The sequence below is a fragment of the Schistocerca serialis genome, chromosome 8 (genome assembly GCF_023864345.2).
Source record: "Schistocerca serialis cubense isolate TAMUIC-IGC-003099 chromosome 8, iqSchSeri2.2, whole genome shotgun sequence".
Taxonomy (NCBI): Eukaryota; Metazoa; Arthropoda; class Insecta; order Orthoptera; family Acrididae; genus Schistocerca; species Schistocerca serialis.
This window is the reverse complement of record NC_064645.1, coordinates 599,638,332-599,651,159: the sequence shown is the minus strand read 5'-3', so window position 1 is coordinate 599,651,159 and position 12,828 is coordinate 599,638,332. Positions and strand designations below refer to the sequence as shown.

Below are 12,828 nucleotides of genomic sequence, written 5' to 3'. Positions count from 1 at the left end.
AATCAGTCAACTCATACAATTACTTGATGGGAACAGATTGTGAGGTATGAAATGGAATTATCACATAGGTTCAACCATAGGTAAAGCAAGAGACTGACTTTCGTTCATCAGTAGGTGCCAAGAAAATCCAGTCAGTCTACAGACACGACTGCTAACGAAACCCTTATAAGTTCCATTCTAGAACACTGCTGAAGTGTATGAGAGTCACACCAAACAGGATTAAGGGAGGGCATTGAATGTATACACAGAAAGGCACTACAAAAGGTCACAGGTTTTTTTGCTTCACATGAAAGTGTCACATAAATGCTGAAAAACCTGATCTGGCAGATGCTTGAAGACAGGTGCCAATTATCTCACAAAAGCCCACTTATAAAGTACCAAGAATACATACTGAATGAATAATATGTGAATAAACTAAAGACCTCCTACAGGGAGCATGATGACAAGACAAATTACAGCAAGCACATAAGTATTTAAACAATCATTTTTCCCCTGCTCCATATACAAATTAAACACGGCAAAATTCTAATATGGGGTACAATGTGAAGTATCCTATGCTACTCACTTCACAGTTGTTTGTAAGTTACAGATGCAGATAGATATAAAAAAGCATGTGAAAATTCTACAAAAATGTAAAACAGGCAGTAATATTTAAGTAATAATCTGAACTTAGGGGCAAGCACAAATCGGGATTCCCAGCACATATAGAATGCAATGACTATGTTTCACAAAACAGTTAGAATATTAAATTGAGAACACGCTCAGTTATGCATTCATCAAGATTTGCGTATATGTGTGTGTACACACACACACACACACACACACACACACACACACTCACACACACACACACACACACACACACACACACTGTAAACAGATTTGTTTCCTGTTCTGTAGGTACGACTTAAACCATTCATATGCTGTTCCATTTATACCACAGAACTGTAATTTCTGTAACATAGTGTCATAGTTCACACAATGAAATGCTTTGGACAAGTCACAGAAAACTCCTATTGGTGACATTTTACTATTTAAAGACTCTATTATGCGGACAGTGAAATTCTATATAGTGGAACAGTATTTTTGAAATACAAACTGTGATTTACTAAGTATCCCATTACTGTTGAGATGGCTAACCACTCTTGATTACATTACTTTCTCGAAGATTTTTGAAAACGCTGTAAGCAAGAATACTGGCCGATTATTATTGACATCTGTGGTGTCCCCCTTTTTGTAGAGTGGCCTGACAATGGCATATTTTAACCTGTCTGGGAAAATACCTTGAGTTAAAAATGCATTACATATGTGACTCAAAACATCAGCTGTAATTGCTCCACATTGTTTTAATATCTTATTAGAGATGTCATCTACTCCAACAAAACATTTATTTTTCAAATATTTAATAATTTTACTTATTTCACAAGAGGTTGTTAGATGAAACTTTATCTGATTAATTTTTTTCAAAACATGTACTGCCTGGCATTTTCTTTTGAACTATTCTCACCAATTTTTTCTCCTACACTTAATAAACGGTTGTTAAATACATTAGCTACTCGTGTACTGTTGGTTAGGATGGTCTTGTTCTCTTCAATAGTAATACTACCTACCCCATTGATTACTTTTCCTGTCTCCCCTCTAACAACATTCCACATTGATTTTATTTTGTTGCCAGAGTTGTTAATTTCTTCTCTAACATACATACTTCTTGATTTCCTTACAACTTTTCTCAGTGTGTTACAATAATTTTTATAGTGTAAAACTACTTCTTGGTGTATCATACAGTTTTCTTTTGCATTCTGAAGACAGTTTAATACTTGTAGTAAGCCAAAGTTTCCTTGAAAAGTGTGTGGTGTTACATTTAGTAATTTTCTTTGGGAAACAATGTTCAAAGAGGAATATAAATTTATCAAGAAATATGTTGCTTTTATTATTAGCATTTGGCTCATTATATACATCTCCCCAATTAACATTTCTTAAGCTTTCTCTGCAGTGCTCTATGGGTACCAGGTTGAGCGATCTCACACTTTTACTTAGTGGTTTCCGAAGTGCTACATTCATTAGAATGCTAAGCTTAATATTCACAAGAATTATTTTTTGTACATTTTCTAAATCCAAATAAGCGAGAAGTAAACTACTAAACACACAGAAAGTTCTTAACAAAGCAGATTACAACTATAGTACTTAGAACCAGACAACCAGTGCGCCTATGAAAGAGAGAACGCGTATTTAGCGGGGCAGTAGTAAAAGAAAACATGAAAGATGCAGATGAGCAAATGAAGAAAGAATGGTGTACATACCTGTAACAGAACACACCTACTACAGTGACACATAGTTCAATGCCACCACTGATCAGGAAGGAGCTACCAGCAAGAGCTTCAGCAATGGTGCCTTTTGAATTGCTACTGGCTCCGCCACTGAAATGGCTCTCACATCTGCCATCTTCCTGATCTTTTTCATTGAAAAATATCCTAAAGATGTTTCGTGGCAGACGGAACTGACATAGTTGCCCTTCATTTTGAGTCCCTTCAAAAGTATGACATACAAATTAATACAAAACAAAAACACACACAAGAATAGGTATAGTGCATATGATTTTACCATTACATAATAAAGTAGGACAAAACTTTCAAAAATATTGGGAGTCAAGGTTTGGGTGACTTTTACAAGAAAATAATAAAAAGACTTTTGTTCCCTTAGTATCAGAAGTTCGCTTCTTCTGAAATTAAAGGTAGCACAGGAGACACACATGTCATGCTGCACAAAATGACATAATATAACTTAGCTAAATGTACGATTTGGAAACACACTAAGGAAACAGTGAGGCTGCTTCATGACAAAACTACTGAAAATTCTGAAGAAAGTTTAAAACATTGACACTGTGACGTTCACATTAAACCTCATGCTAACTCTAAGTACAACAACTTCTTAATGAGTCTATGTCCATTTTTTAAACTAGTTTTCCTAAAAAGATAATTAAATGTAGTAATAGCAAATTATTAAGGAAACCTTGGATCACTACAGCATCAGAGTCTTTGCACAGTGAAAAACGTATTTTGTACAAAATAACCAGAACAAGTAATGGCCCAGAAATTCTTCCTTACTAGAAACAGTACTGTAATGTTTCAAGAAAAGTTGTAAAACATCCAGTAGTATGAAAGTCTTGTCCGAAACTAATATACCAGATAAATTGATGTAGCATATTGTTAAACGAGAGAAAGGAAAAGAAGCCATAGAAGATGACATTATTTCTGTTAAAAAGTATGAGAGCATTGTAAAAGACAGTTCATGTGTAGCAGGTATCTTTTTATAATTACTTTTAAAAATAGGTGAGAAAATTGGTGCAAATAGTTCAGAATAGAAAGCAAAATAGTATACCAAAGAAGTGATGTAGAAGACTTGTAATGAAATAAAAATTAATCTCAAATCTACATCTTTAATAAGGCAGATCATCATTACTCTAAAAAGTAAAAGTTCATACTGGATGAATATCATCTCCAATAAAACATCTCTCTATGGAAAGGGTTACTCCAAAGATGTCAATAACTACCACCCAGAGTCACTTCTTACGCCAGTTTCTAAAAACAGGCAATGTACTTCAGAGTTTCCAGTAACCTGTGTAGTAATCACAGTTTGGATTTCGAAAGGACCATTCTACTAAATCAGCTATTTATGTATTTACTAGGCACATAATAAAATCTTTGAATGATAAAACATCACCAACTGGGTCTTCTGTGACTCATCAGAGGCATTTGATCAAACATAATGCTCTGTTCGAGAAGTTAAGTTTGTGTGAAATACATAGTTCACCACATGCCTGGTTTGGTTCATATTTAAGAAACAGCATGCAGGAAGTTACCCTACACTGTTTGAGTAATACAAATATGAGAGAAATTACAATGGGAGTCCCACAGGGTTCAATCATTGGCCCTCTAGTGTTCTTGCATATGTTAATGATCTGTCAATTTATTTGATCAGGAGACAGAGTTAGTCTTAATGGTAGATGATACAAGCATTGCTGTGAAGCCAAGCAAAGAAGCATCAACAGAGAAAGTAGTAAATTATGTTTTTGTTAAAGTTACTGAATGGTTTTGCAGAAATATGCTAGCTTCAAACTTTGAAATAACGCAGTTCATTCAGTTTTGTACAGTCAGAAATATTCCACCTTCTATTAACATAGTGTACCAACAATAAATAATAAACAGGGTAAAAAATTCTAGGTTCTTAGGTGTACATATTGATGAAAACTTAAACTGGAAAAGCATTTAGTAGACCTGCTAAAACGTTACATTGGGATACTTCTGCCATAAGAATAATTGCCAACTTTGGGGATATAGTTGATAATTAACACAGTTTCCTTATTTTCATTCACTGATGACTTTTGGGATAATCTTCTGGGGTAATTCCACACTTAGGAAAAAGTATTCATTGCCCAAAAGAAAGTACTCCAGAATTATGTGTGAATTCACATACATACTTCTTCCAAGAGCAGCTGGGAATATGAACCACAGCCTCCAATACATTTATTAACTTATAAAAGTTATCAACAATCCAGCTAAGTTCATGAGTAACAAAATATTCACACGTACAACATTAGAAGGAAAATTATCTGCATTGTCCTTGAATGAATCTAACATTGGCACAGAAAGGATAGTATGCAGCTATAAAAGTCTCTGACAATTTTCCAATGGGAATAAAATATCTGACGGACAGCAAATGTAGGTTGACGATGTTTCCCCTAAACAACTCTTCCTACACCATAGACCAGGAGAAGGCGATCTCTTCAACCTACCACCTACTATTGCATCTCCGTTAGTAGCCTGAGGCCATTTCAGTATAGTTCCTGCAAGACTACATTTCGACTTAGCAATCACTGTTTACACAGTCAAAGAACAATCAAGAATGTCTGCACCATTACTATCTGTTATGGTGACAATATCATAGACTGCAAGAAGATAACAAAGTTATTTAGATTCCACTGTATTATGTTTAGGACTTCAAGCACCATGCATCAAACTGTACAAAAGTCATATAACACTTTGTAACATACTCTTAATAAATGTTATTTCTTACTGTTGCCACATTTTTGTTCTAGTGTCATCATGTCATGCCAGTGTTTAATAAGTAAGCAAGCAATCAGCCACTTTTAAACAACTACAGCCATAAAACCACTTTCCTCTTACCAAGGTTGTTTGGGCTGACTTAGCAGTGAGGCTATGTATGACAGACACTGCCACCTATCAGAACTTCATGAAACTACAGTGGCTGCAGTGAGAATATTCCAAAATGTCCCACAACAAGTCTGCATTTTTTCAATCACAACTGCCACAAAAAAAGTGTTGCATTACTTAATGAACGCCCCTCTTTTAACTTTAATGGTATATAGATCCCCACTGTGAAATTTTGAACTGTTTATGAGGCATACGGATTTCCTACTGTCCCATCCGTCGGGCAGCAGCAAGCAGTTAATAGTCTGTGGTGATTTCACTGAAGAGTTTCACACTTTCCATAGAATTATGGTAGGAAGAATTATATGGAAAACTTACTTTTTCTACAATTTGACATCAGTAATTAATTTTCCAGGCTGGGTGGATAAAAACAGCAAGACTCTAATTGATAATGTTTTCTTTGATGAAGCTGAAAGGAAGAAAATTACTGTACACCCAGTAACAAGTGCTCTCCTCTATTCATGATGCACAGTAAGGTAAATCAGACAGTGCCTTACAGTATAGTTACTCCTCAGTGGAAAACAGATAGAATAATTAATGATTCTAGGACAAACGTTTTTAAGGATGGTCTACAAGAAATCAACTGCGATGAAATTTGTAAAGTATCAAGTGAAGACAAAATTTAATCTATTCCACGATAAATTCCTATCATTATTCGAAAACAGTTTTCTGCCTAAGAAAGTTACCTAAATTGATCAGAAAGCCATGTAAAAAACCATGGTTCATTAGAGGGCTTAAAGTATCTTGTGAAAGGAAAAGGGGATGTATTTGTCAGCAGGAACACGTAAAGATTGTGCAGTAGTTGAATGTTACAAAAAATGCTCGATATTACTAACAAAAGTTAATAAAACAATCAAGGAACATGCACAATAAGTCACATATCAGCAATTCTGACAACGGTCTCAAGTCTATATTGAATAATGAAATTATATATAAAAACAAAGATGAGGTGACTTACCGAACAAAAGCGCTGGCAGGTCGATAGACACACAAACAAACACAAACATACACACAAAATTCAAGCTTTCGCAACAAACTGTTGCCTCATCAGGAAAGAGGGAAGGAGAGGGGAAGACGAAAGGAAGTGGGTTTTAAAGGAGAGGGTAAGGAGTCATTCCAATCCCGGGAGCGGAAAGACTTACCTTAGGGGGAAAAAAGGACAGGTATACACTTGCACACACGCACATATCCATCCACACATACAGACACAAGCAGACATATTTAAAGACAAAGAGTTTGGGCAGAGATGTCAGTCGAGGCAGAAGTGTAGAGGCAAAGAAGTTGTTGAAAGACAGGTGAGGTATGAGTGGCGGCAACTTGAAATTAGCGGAGATTGAGGCCTGGCGGATGACGAGAAGAGAGGATATACTGAAGGGCAAGTTCCCATCTCTGGAGTTCGGATAGGTTGGTGTTGGTGGGAAGTATCCAGATAACCTGGACGGTGTAACACTGTGCCAAGATGTGCTGGCCGTGCACCAAGGCATGTTTAGCCACAGGGTGATCCTCATTACCAACAAACACTGTCTGCCTGTGTCCATTCATGCGAATGGACAGTTTGTTGCTGGTCATTCCCACATAGAACGCGTCAGTGTAGGCAGGTCAGTTGGTAAATCACGTGGGTGCTTTCACACGTGGCTCTGCCTTTGATCGTGTACACCTTCCGGGTTACAGGACTGGAGTAGGTGGTGGTGGGAGGGTGCATGGGACAGGTTTTGCATCGGGGGCGGTTACAAGGATAGGAGCCAGAGGGTAGGGAAGGTGGTTTGGGGATTTCATAGGGATGAACTAACAGGTTACGAAGGTTAGGTGGACGGCGGAAAGACACTCTTGGCGGAGTGGGGAGGATTTCATGAAGGATGGATCTCATTTCAGGGCAGGATTTGAGGAAGTCGTATCCCTGCTGGAGAGCCACATTCAGAGTCTGGTCCAGTCCCGGAAAGTATCCTGTCACAAGTGGGGCACTTTTGTGGTTCTTCTGTGGGGGATTCTGGGTTTGAGGGGACGAGGAAGTGGCTCTGGTTATTTGCTTCTGTACCAGGTCGGGAGGGTAGTTGCGGGATGCGAAAGCTGTTTTCAGGTTGTTGGTGTAATGATTCAGGGATTCCGGACTGGAGCAGATTCGTTTGCCACGAAGACCTAGGCTGTAGGGAAGGGACCGTTTGATGTGGAATGGGTGGCAGCTGTCATAATGGAGGTACTGTTGCTTGTTGGTGGGTTTGATGTGGACGGATGTGTGAAGTTGGCCATTGGACAGGTGGAGGTCAACGTCAAGGAAAGTGGCATGGGATTTGGAGTAGGACCAGGTGAAACTGATGGAACCAAAGGAGTTGAGGTTGGAGAGGAAATTCTGGAGTTCTTCTTCACTGTGAGTCCAGATCATGAAGATGTCATCAATAAATCTGTACCAAACTTTGGGTTGGCAGACTTGGGTAACCAAGAAGGCTTCCTCTAAGCGACCCATGAATAGGTTGGCGTACGAGGGGGCCATCCTGGTACCCATGGCTGTTCCCTTTAATTGTTGGTATGTCTGGCCTTCAAAAGTGAAGAAGTTGTGGGTCAGGATGAAGCTGGCTAAGGTGATGAGGAAAGAGGTTTTAGGTAGGGTGGCAGGTGATCGGCGTGAAAGGAAATGCTCCATCGCAGCGAGGCCCTGGACGTGCGGAATATTTGTGTATAAGGACGTGGCATCAATAGTTACAAGGATGGTTTCCGGGGGTAATAGATTGGGTAAGGATTCCAGGCGTTCAAGGAAGTGGTTGGTGTCCTTGATGAAGGATGGGAGACTGCATGTAATGGGTTGAAGGTGTTGATCTACGTAGGCAGAGATACGTTCTGTGGGGGCTTGGTAACCAGCTACAATGGGGCGGCCGGGATGATTGGGTTTGTGGATTTTAGGAAGAAGGTAGAAGGTAGGGGTGCGGGGTGTCGGTGGGGTCAGGAGGTTGATGGAGTGAGGTGAAAGGTTTTGCAGGGGGCCTAAGGTTCTGAGGATTCCTTGAAGCTCCGCCTGGACGTCGGAAATGGGGTTACCTTGGCAAGCTTTGTATGTGGTGTTGTCTGAAAGCTGACGCAGTCCCTCAGCCACATACTCCCGACGATCAAGTACCACGGTCGTGGAACCCTTGTCCGCCGGAAGAATGACGATGGATCGGTCAGCCTTCAGATCACGGATAGCCTGGGCTTCAGCAGTGGTGATGTTGGGTGTAGGATTAAGGTTTTTTAAGAAGGATTGAGATGCAAGGCTGGAAGTCAGAAATTCCTGGAAGGTTTGGAGAGGGTGATTTTGAGGAAGAGGAGGTGGGTCCCGCTGTGACGGAGGACGGAACTGTTCCAGGCAGGGTTCAATTTGGATGGTGTCTTGAGGAGTCGGATCATTAGGAGTAGGATTAGGATCATTTTTCTTCGTGGCAAAGTGATACTTCCAGCAGAGAGTACGAGTGTAGGACAGTAAATCTTTGATGAGGGCTGTTTGGTTGAATCTGGGAGTGGGGCTGAAGGTGAGGCCTTTGGATAGGACAGAGGTTTCGGATTGGGAGAGAGGTTTGGAGGAAAGGTTAACTACTGAATTAGGGTGTTGTGGTTCCAGATTGTGTTGATCGGAATTGTGAGGTTTTGGAGGGAGTGGAGCTGGAAGTGGGAGATTGAGTAGATGGGAGAGACTGGGTTTGTGTGCAATGAGAGGAGGTTGAGGTTTGCTGGAAAGGTTGTGAAGGGTGAGTGAGTTGCCTTTCCGGAGGTGGGAAACCAGGAGATTGGATAGTTTTTTGAGGTGGAGGGTGGCATGCTGTTCTAATTTACGGTTGGCCTGTAGGAGGATGCTCTGAACAGCCGGTGTGGATGTGGGAGAGGAAAGATTAAGGACTTTTATTAAGGATAGGAGTTGACGGGTGTGTTCATTGGCTGAGTTGATGTGTAGGTGAAGGATTAGGTGGGTGAGGGCAATGGATTGTTCAGTTTGGAACTGGTATAGGGACTGATGGAAGGAAGGGTTGCAGCCAGAGATGGGAACTTTAAGTGTGAGGCCTTTGGGGGTGATGCCAAATGTCAGACAAGCCTGAGAAAATAGAATATGGGAGTGTAATCTGGCTAGGGCGAAGGCATGTTTGCGGAGGGAATGTAAATAAAACTTAATGGGGTCATTGTGGGGGTGTTGTGAGGGTGACATGGTATTAGAAGGTGGAAAGTGTAACATGAGGTGAAACGAAAATGAAAATAAAAATATATGGGGAGAGATAAAGGTGAATAATGAAATGAGAGATATGACAAAAGGCCACAGAACAGGATAACATACTACTGTTTTTAATGGAAAGTGTATAAATGATCAGTCACAGGTAGCAGGTATGTTTTACAGTAATTTCTTAAACATAGTAGAAAATATAGGGTCAAACTGTCAAAAGAAAAATCAAAGCAGGATGTCGGTAAAGCAAGTCACCTTAAAGTCAATCATCTGGCTGTTTCACTTCTTGTGAAATTAAGATTGTAATATATTCTCTCAAAAATAAAAACTCATCTGAAATTGAAAAGGTGTTTCTAACAGAGTGCTAAAGACTTGTTCCCATATATAAGTGCTGCATTTTCTGAAATACACTGATGGGGAAAAATTGCAACACCAAAAAAATAATGTAGAGTAATGAAAGACATTAGATTAAAAAAGCAGTCAGGGTGTGTGGCATAACCATGAGAATGCTCCTGCTGTCATACAAGATCACACCCCAGACCATAGCTCCAGGTGTAGGTCCACTGTGTCTAGGCCGAAAACAGGTTAGGTGCAGGCCCACAATTAGTCTCCTTTTAGCCAACACATGGCCATCAGTGGCTCCGAGGCAGAACCACCTTTCATTGGAAAACCCAACAAACTTCCACCTTGCCCTCCAATGAGCTCTTGCTTGACACCACTGGTTTAAGGTTAGTGGAACACACGATACGGGGCATGGCCATTCAGAGCCCTATCTTCTTGGGACATTCTTATGTCGAAGTCGTCTTGGTGATACTTTCTCTGGTTTCACATTGAAAGTGTATGCCAGAAGTTTATGGTGCTTGTATATGGTAAAGTGCCGAACTTTTAAGGAGTGCTGGTGCTTCCTAACTGCAGCACATGCAGTATAGAGTTCTCGGTTATAGTTGCCCAGTGCTGCTGTGACGGTGACAGCTTGTGACTAAAGAACGTGAGTGCCTATTTTCTAGTTGTTGCTGAAATACAGTGCCAATAGCAGAAGCTGATGCTACTACAATGAGTGCGATTGGAGCCTGTGATGTTGGGTAAGCCACTTGTGTAGCCTCTGCTATTGCTGTTCCTACATCTTGGAGAGTAGTATCTGTTTCGCTTGTCCGTTGCACCCTGTTATTTGACTTCAGTTCACCCTTCAGAAACTCATTCAGTGAATCTGCTGTTAGTTCATGACTGCATATGAATGGATGATAAAAATTAATGATGCCAAGAAAACAATGTAGTTTCCAACTGTAACAGTACAGAAATACTTGACTATGGCTTTCACCTTATCTATAGGAGGTTGGATGCCATTAGCTTCGATTGCATTCCAAGAAACTAGAGCTCTGTTACCACAAAGGCACATTTTGCAGGATTAATAACTAGGTCTTGCATAAGCAAATGATCAAATATCTTGGTTAAATATTGTTGATGTTCCCCTCCTGACCCATACATCACTAAAATGTTATCTAAGAAAACATAACAGAAATCCAGATTGCTTGTGCTTTTGTCCATAAAGTGTTGTAATGTCTGTGCTGCATTATACAATCCACAAGGCATTCTCATAAGCTCAAAAAGAACAAAGGGCAATGTTACAACTGTCTTATGTATGTCTTCTGATGTGACAGGAAGGGTGGTCCTCATGTTGAGATGGCAGTAATCACCACATGGGCACCATCTTCTTTGGCACCACATGTAACGAGACTGCCCGATTACTTCAGGAGGCTTGACAGATACCTTGTGTCGGCACCCCGCATTATTCCTTTTAATCTTTCCAGCCCTAGATGTCTAGGATGTACTCAGACTGGTGGTCCTGGTGTGGTAAGAGTATGATGTACTGTGGTGTGATTCACTGGTGCTAGGATGTGCAATTGTTTGTGACCTTGGCAAACTTCCATAACAGGTGTATGTACAGAGTATCACCCAAAATCATGTGCACTGTTGTTGAGGTGACGCAATGTACCTTTCCTCAGCTATCCAGGTTAGTGGTAGAATCTATCACTCTCCGATGTCATAGATCAGGGACCAGGCCATTGAAAGGTAAGAAACCAGCTCCTAGAATGGGCTGCAACATATCTGCCATCTTGAACTGCCATTCAAATCTGCAGCATAATCTGAAATTGAGTAACAGTGTAAAGCACCCATATGTCCTGATCTGGTAGTCTTTGGCGGCGAATAAGTAGTAATGATCACAGTTGTGGTGTGGTACGTGGATTGATGGGTACATTAATGCTACTGCCCCCATGTCTACCACATATTGTATTTTTGTGTCATCATGCATGATGAAGAGGCAACGGGTGCTATTGCCAGAAGTAGCTGCTGCTGAAATGGACTATGTGTCATGCTTCCAGTTGCACGGTGGCGTACATCTCTGGGCATCATTGGCGAGTTTCTTATGACATCAGCATGTATTTGGCATAGCAGGTGGTCAAATGCAGATTTGTGATGATCAATGACATAGCCATCGATGAAAGTGTGTAATATGCAATGCAGGAATTTGTATAATCTGCTCAGCTAACTGCGAATGAAGGTATGAGAGAGTCACTGCGGGCATGTTACCTTGTTGTGAAACTATGTTGTCACACACAGAGGGGTTCCTTTCCTCAGTTCTGTTTGCTGTCTGTGCTAATGCATTCAAATCACCAGTGTAAACCATTAAAATTTTCTGCGTATCGGTTGATTGGTTGGTTGGTCGATTGGGGGAAGGGACCAAACAGTGAGGCCATTGGTCCCATGATCTAAGGTAGCAGAAACCAAGGGAGGAACAACACAAACAGCACATTCTAATCAAGCGGATGGGAAAATAGGCAAACAAAGAGGTAAAAGGAATGTTGGGCCAGCAGAAAGAGTAAAGAACAGATGGGGGGGGGGGGGGGTGAGGACTGGGGGGGGGGGGGGGGAAGGGGGCACAGCGCACAGCGAGAGGAAGGGCTCCCAGAGACTCTTGAAGTGTTGGGACACCAGAATAGCTGCTGACCCTCCCAATCCCCACACCATAAAATGTGCACGACACAATGGGGTAACACTAGGGGAAGAAGACACAAGAAAAGAGGAAGGGGTCACAGAAAATACCAATAAGTGCTATTTTGTTATTTAAGGCTGCAAAATTTGGTGAGCGAACCTGTAAATGGCATTCTCAGTTTGGCAAATCTTTTGAAACCCAAACTGTGATTTACAGAAGATGATATTGTTGCTCAAGTCAGATACTAATTGACATCCCTCCTATCACCTTTCTTATAGAGGGGTTTAACACGCATTTTTGAGTCTCTCTTCTTTGAATAAATTACTTCCAATAGTGCAGCATTACATGCACTGACAGAAAAAAAAAAAACTGCAACACCTAGGAGGAGTTGTGCAACATAAACAAAAGTTCAGAGGCATGTTTCTACATTT

The 12,828-nt window shown here is 40.6% G+C and overlaps 1 protein-coding gene across 1 annotated transcript in view; it reads right to left on the bottom strand.

Annotated features, from left to right (window-relative positions):
* LOC126416487 (uncharacterized) overlaps positions 1-12,828 on the bottom strand; it is a 198,949-nt gene that overhangs the window by 44,552 nt on the left and 141,569 nt on the right. The window contains exon 6 of the mRNA XM_050084224.1: positions 2,301-2,526. Within this exon, the coding sequence (XP_049940181.1) occupies positions 2,301-2,526 (226 nt within the window). The remainder of the gene's footprint in view (positions 1-2,300; positions 2,527-12,828) is intronic.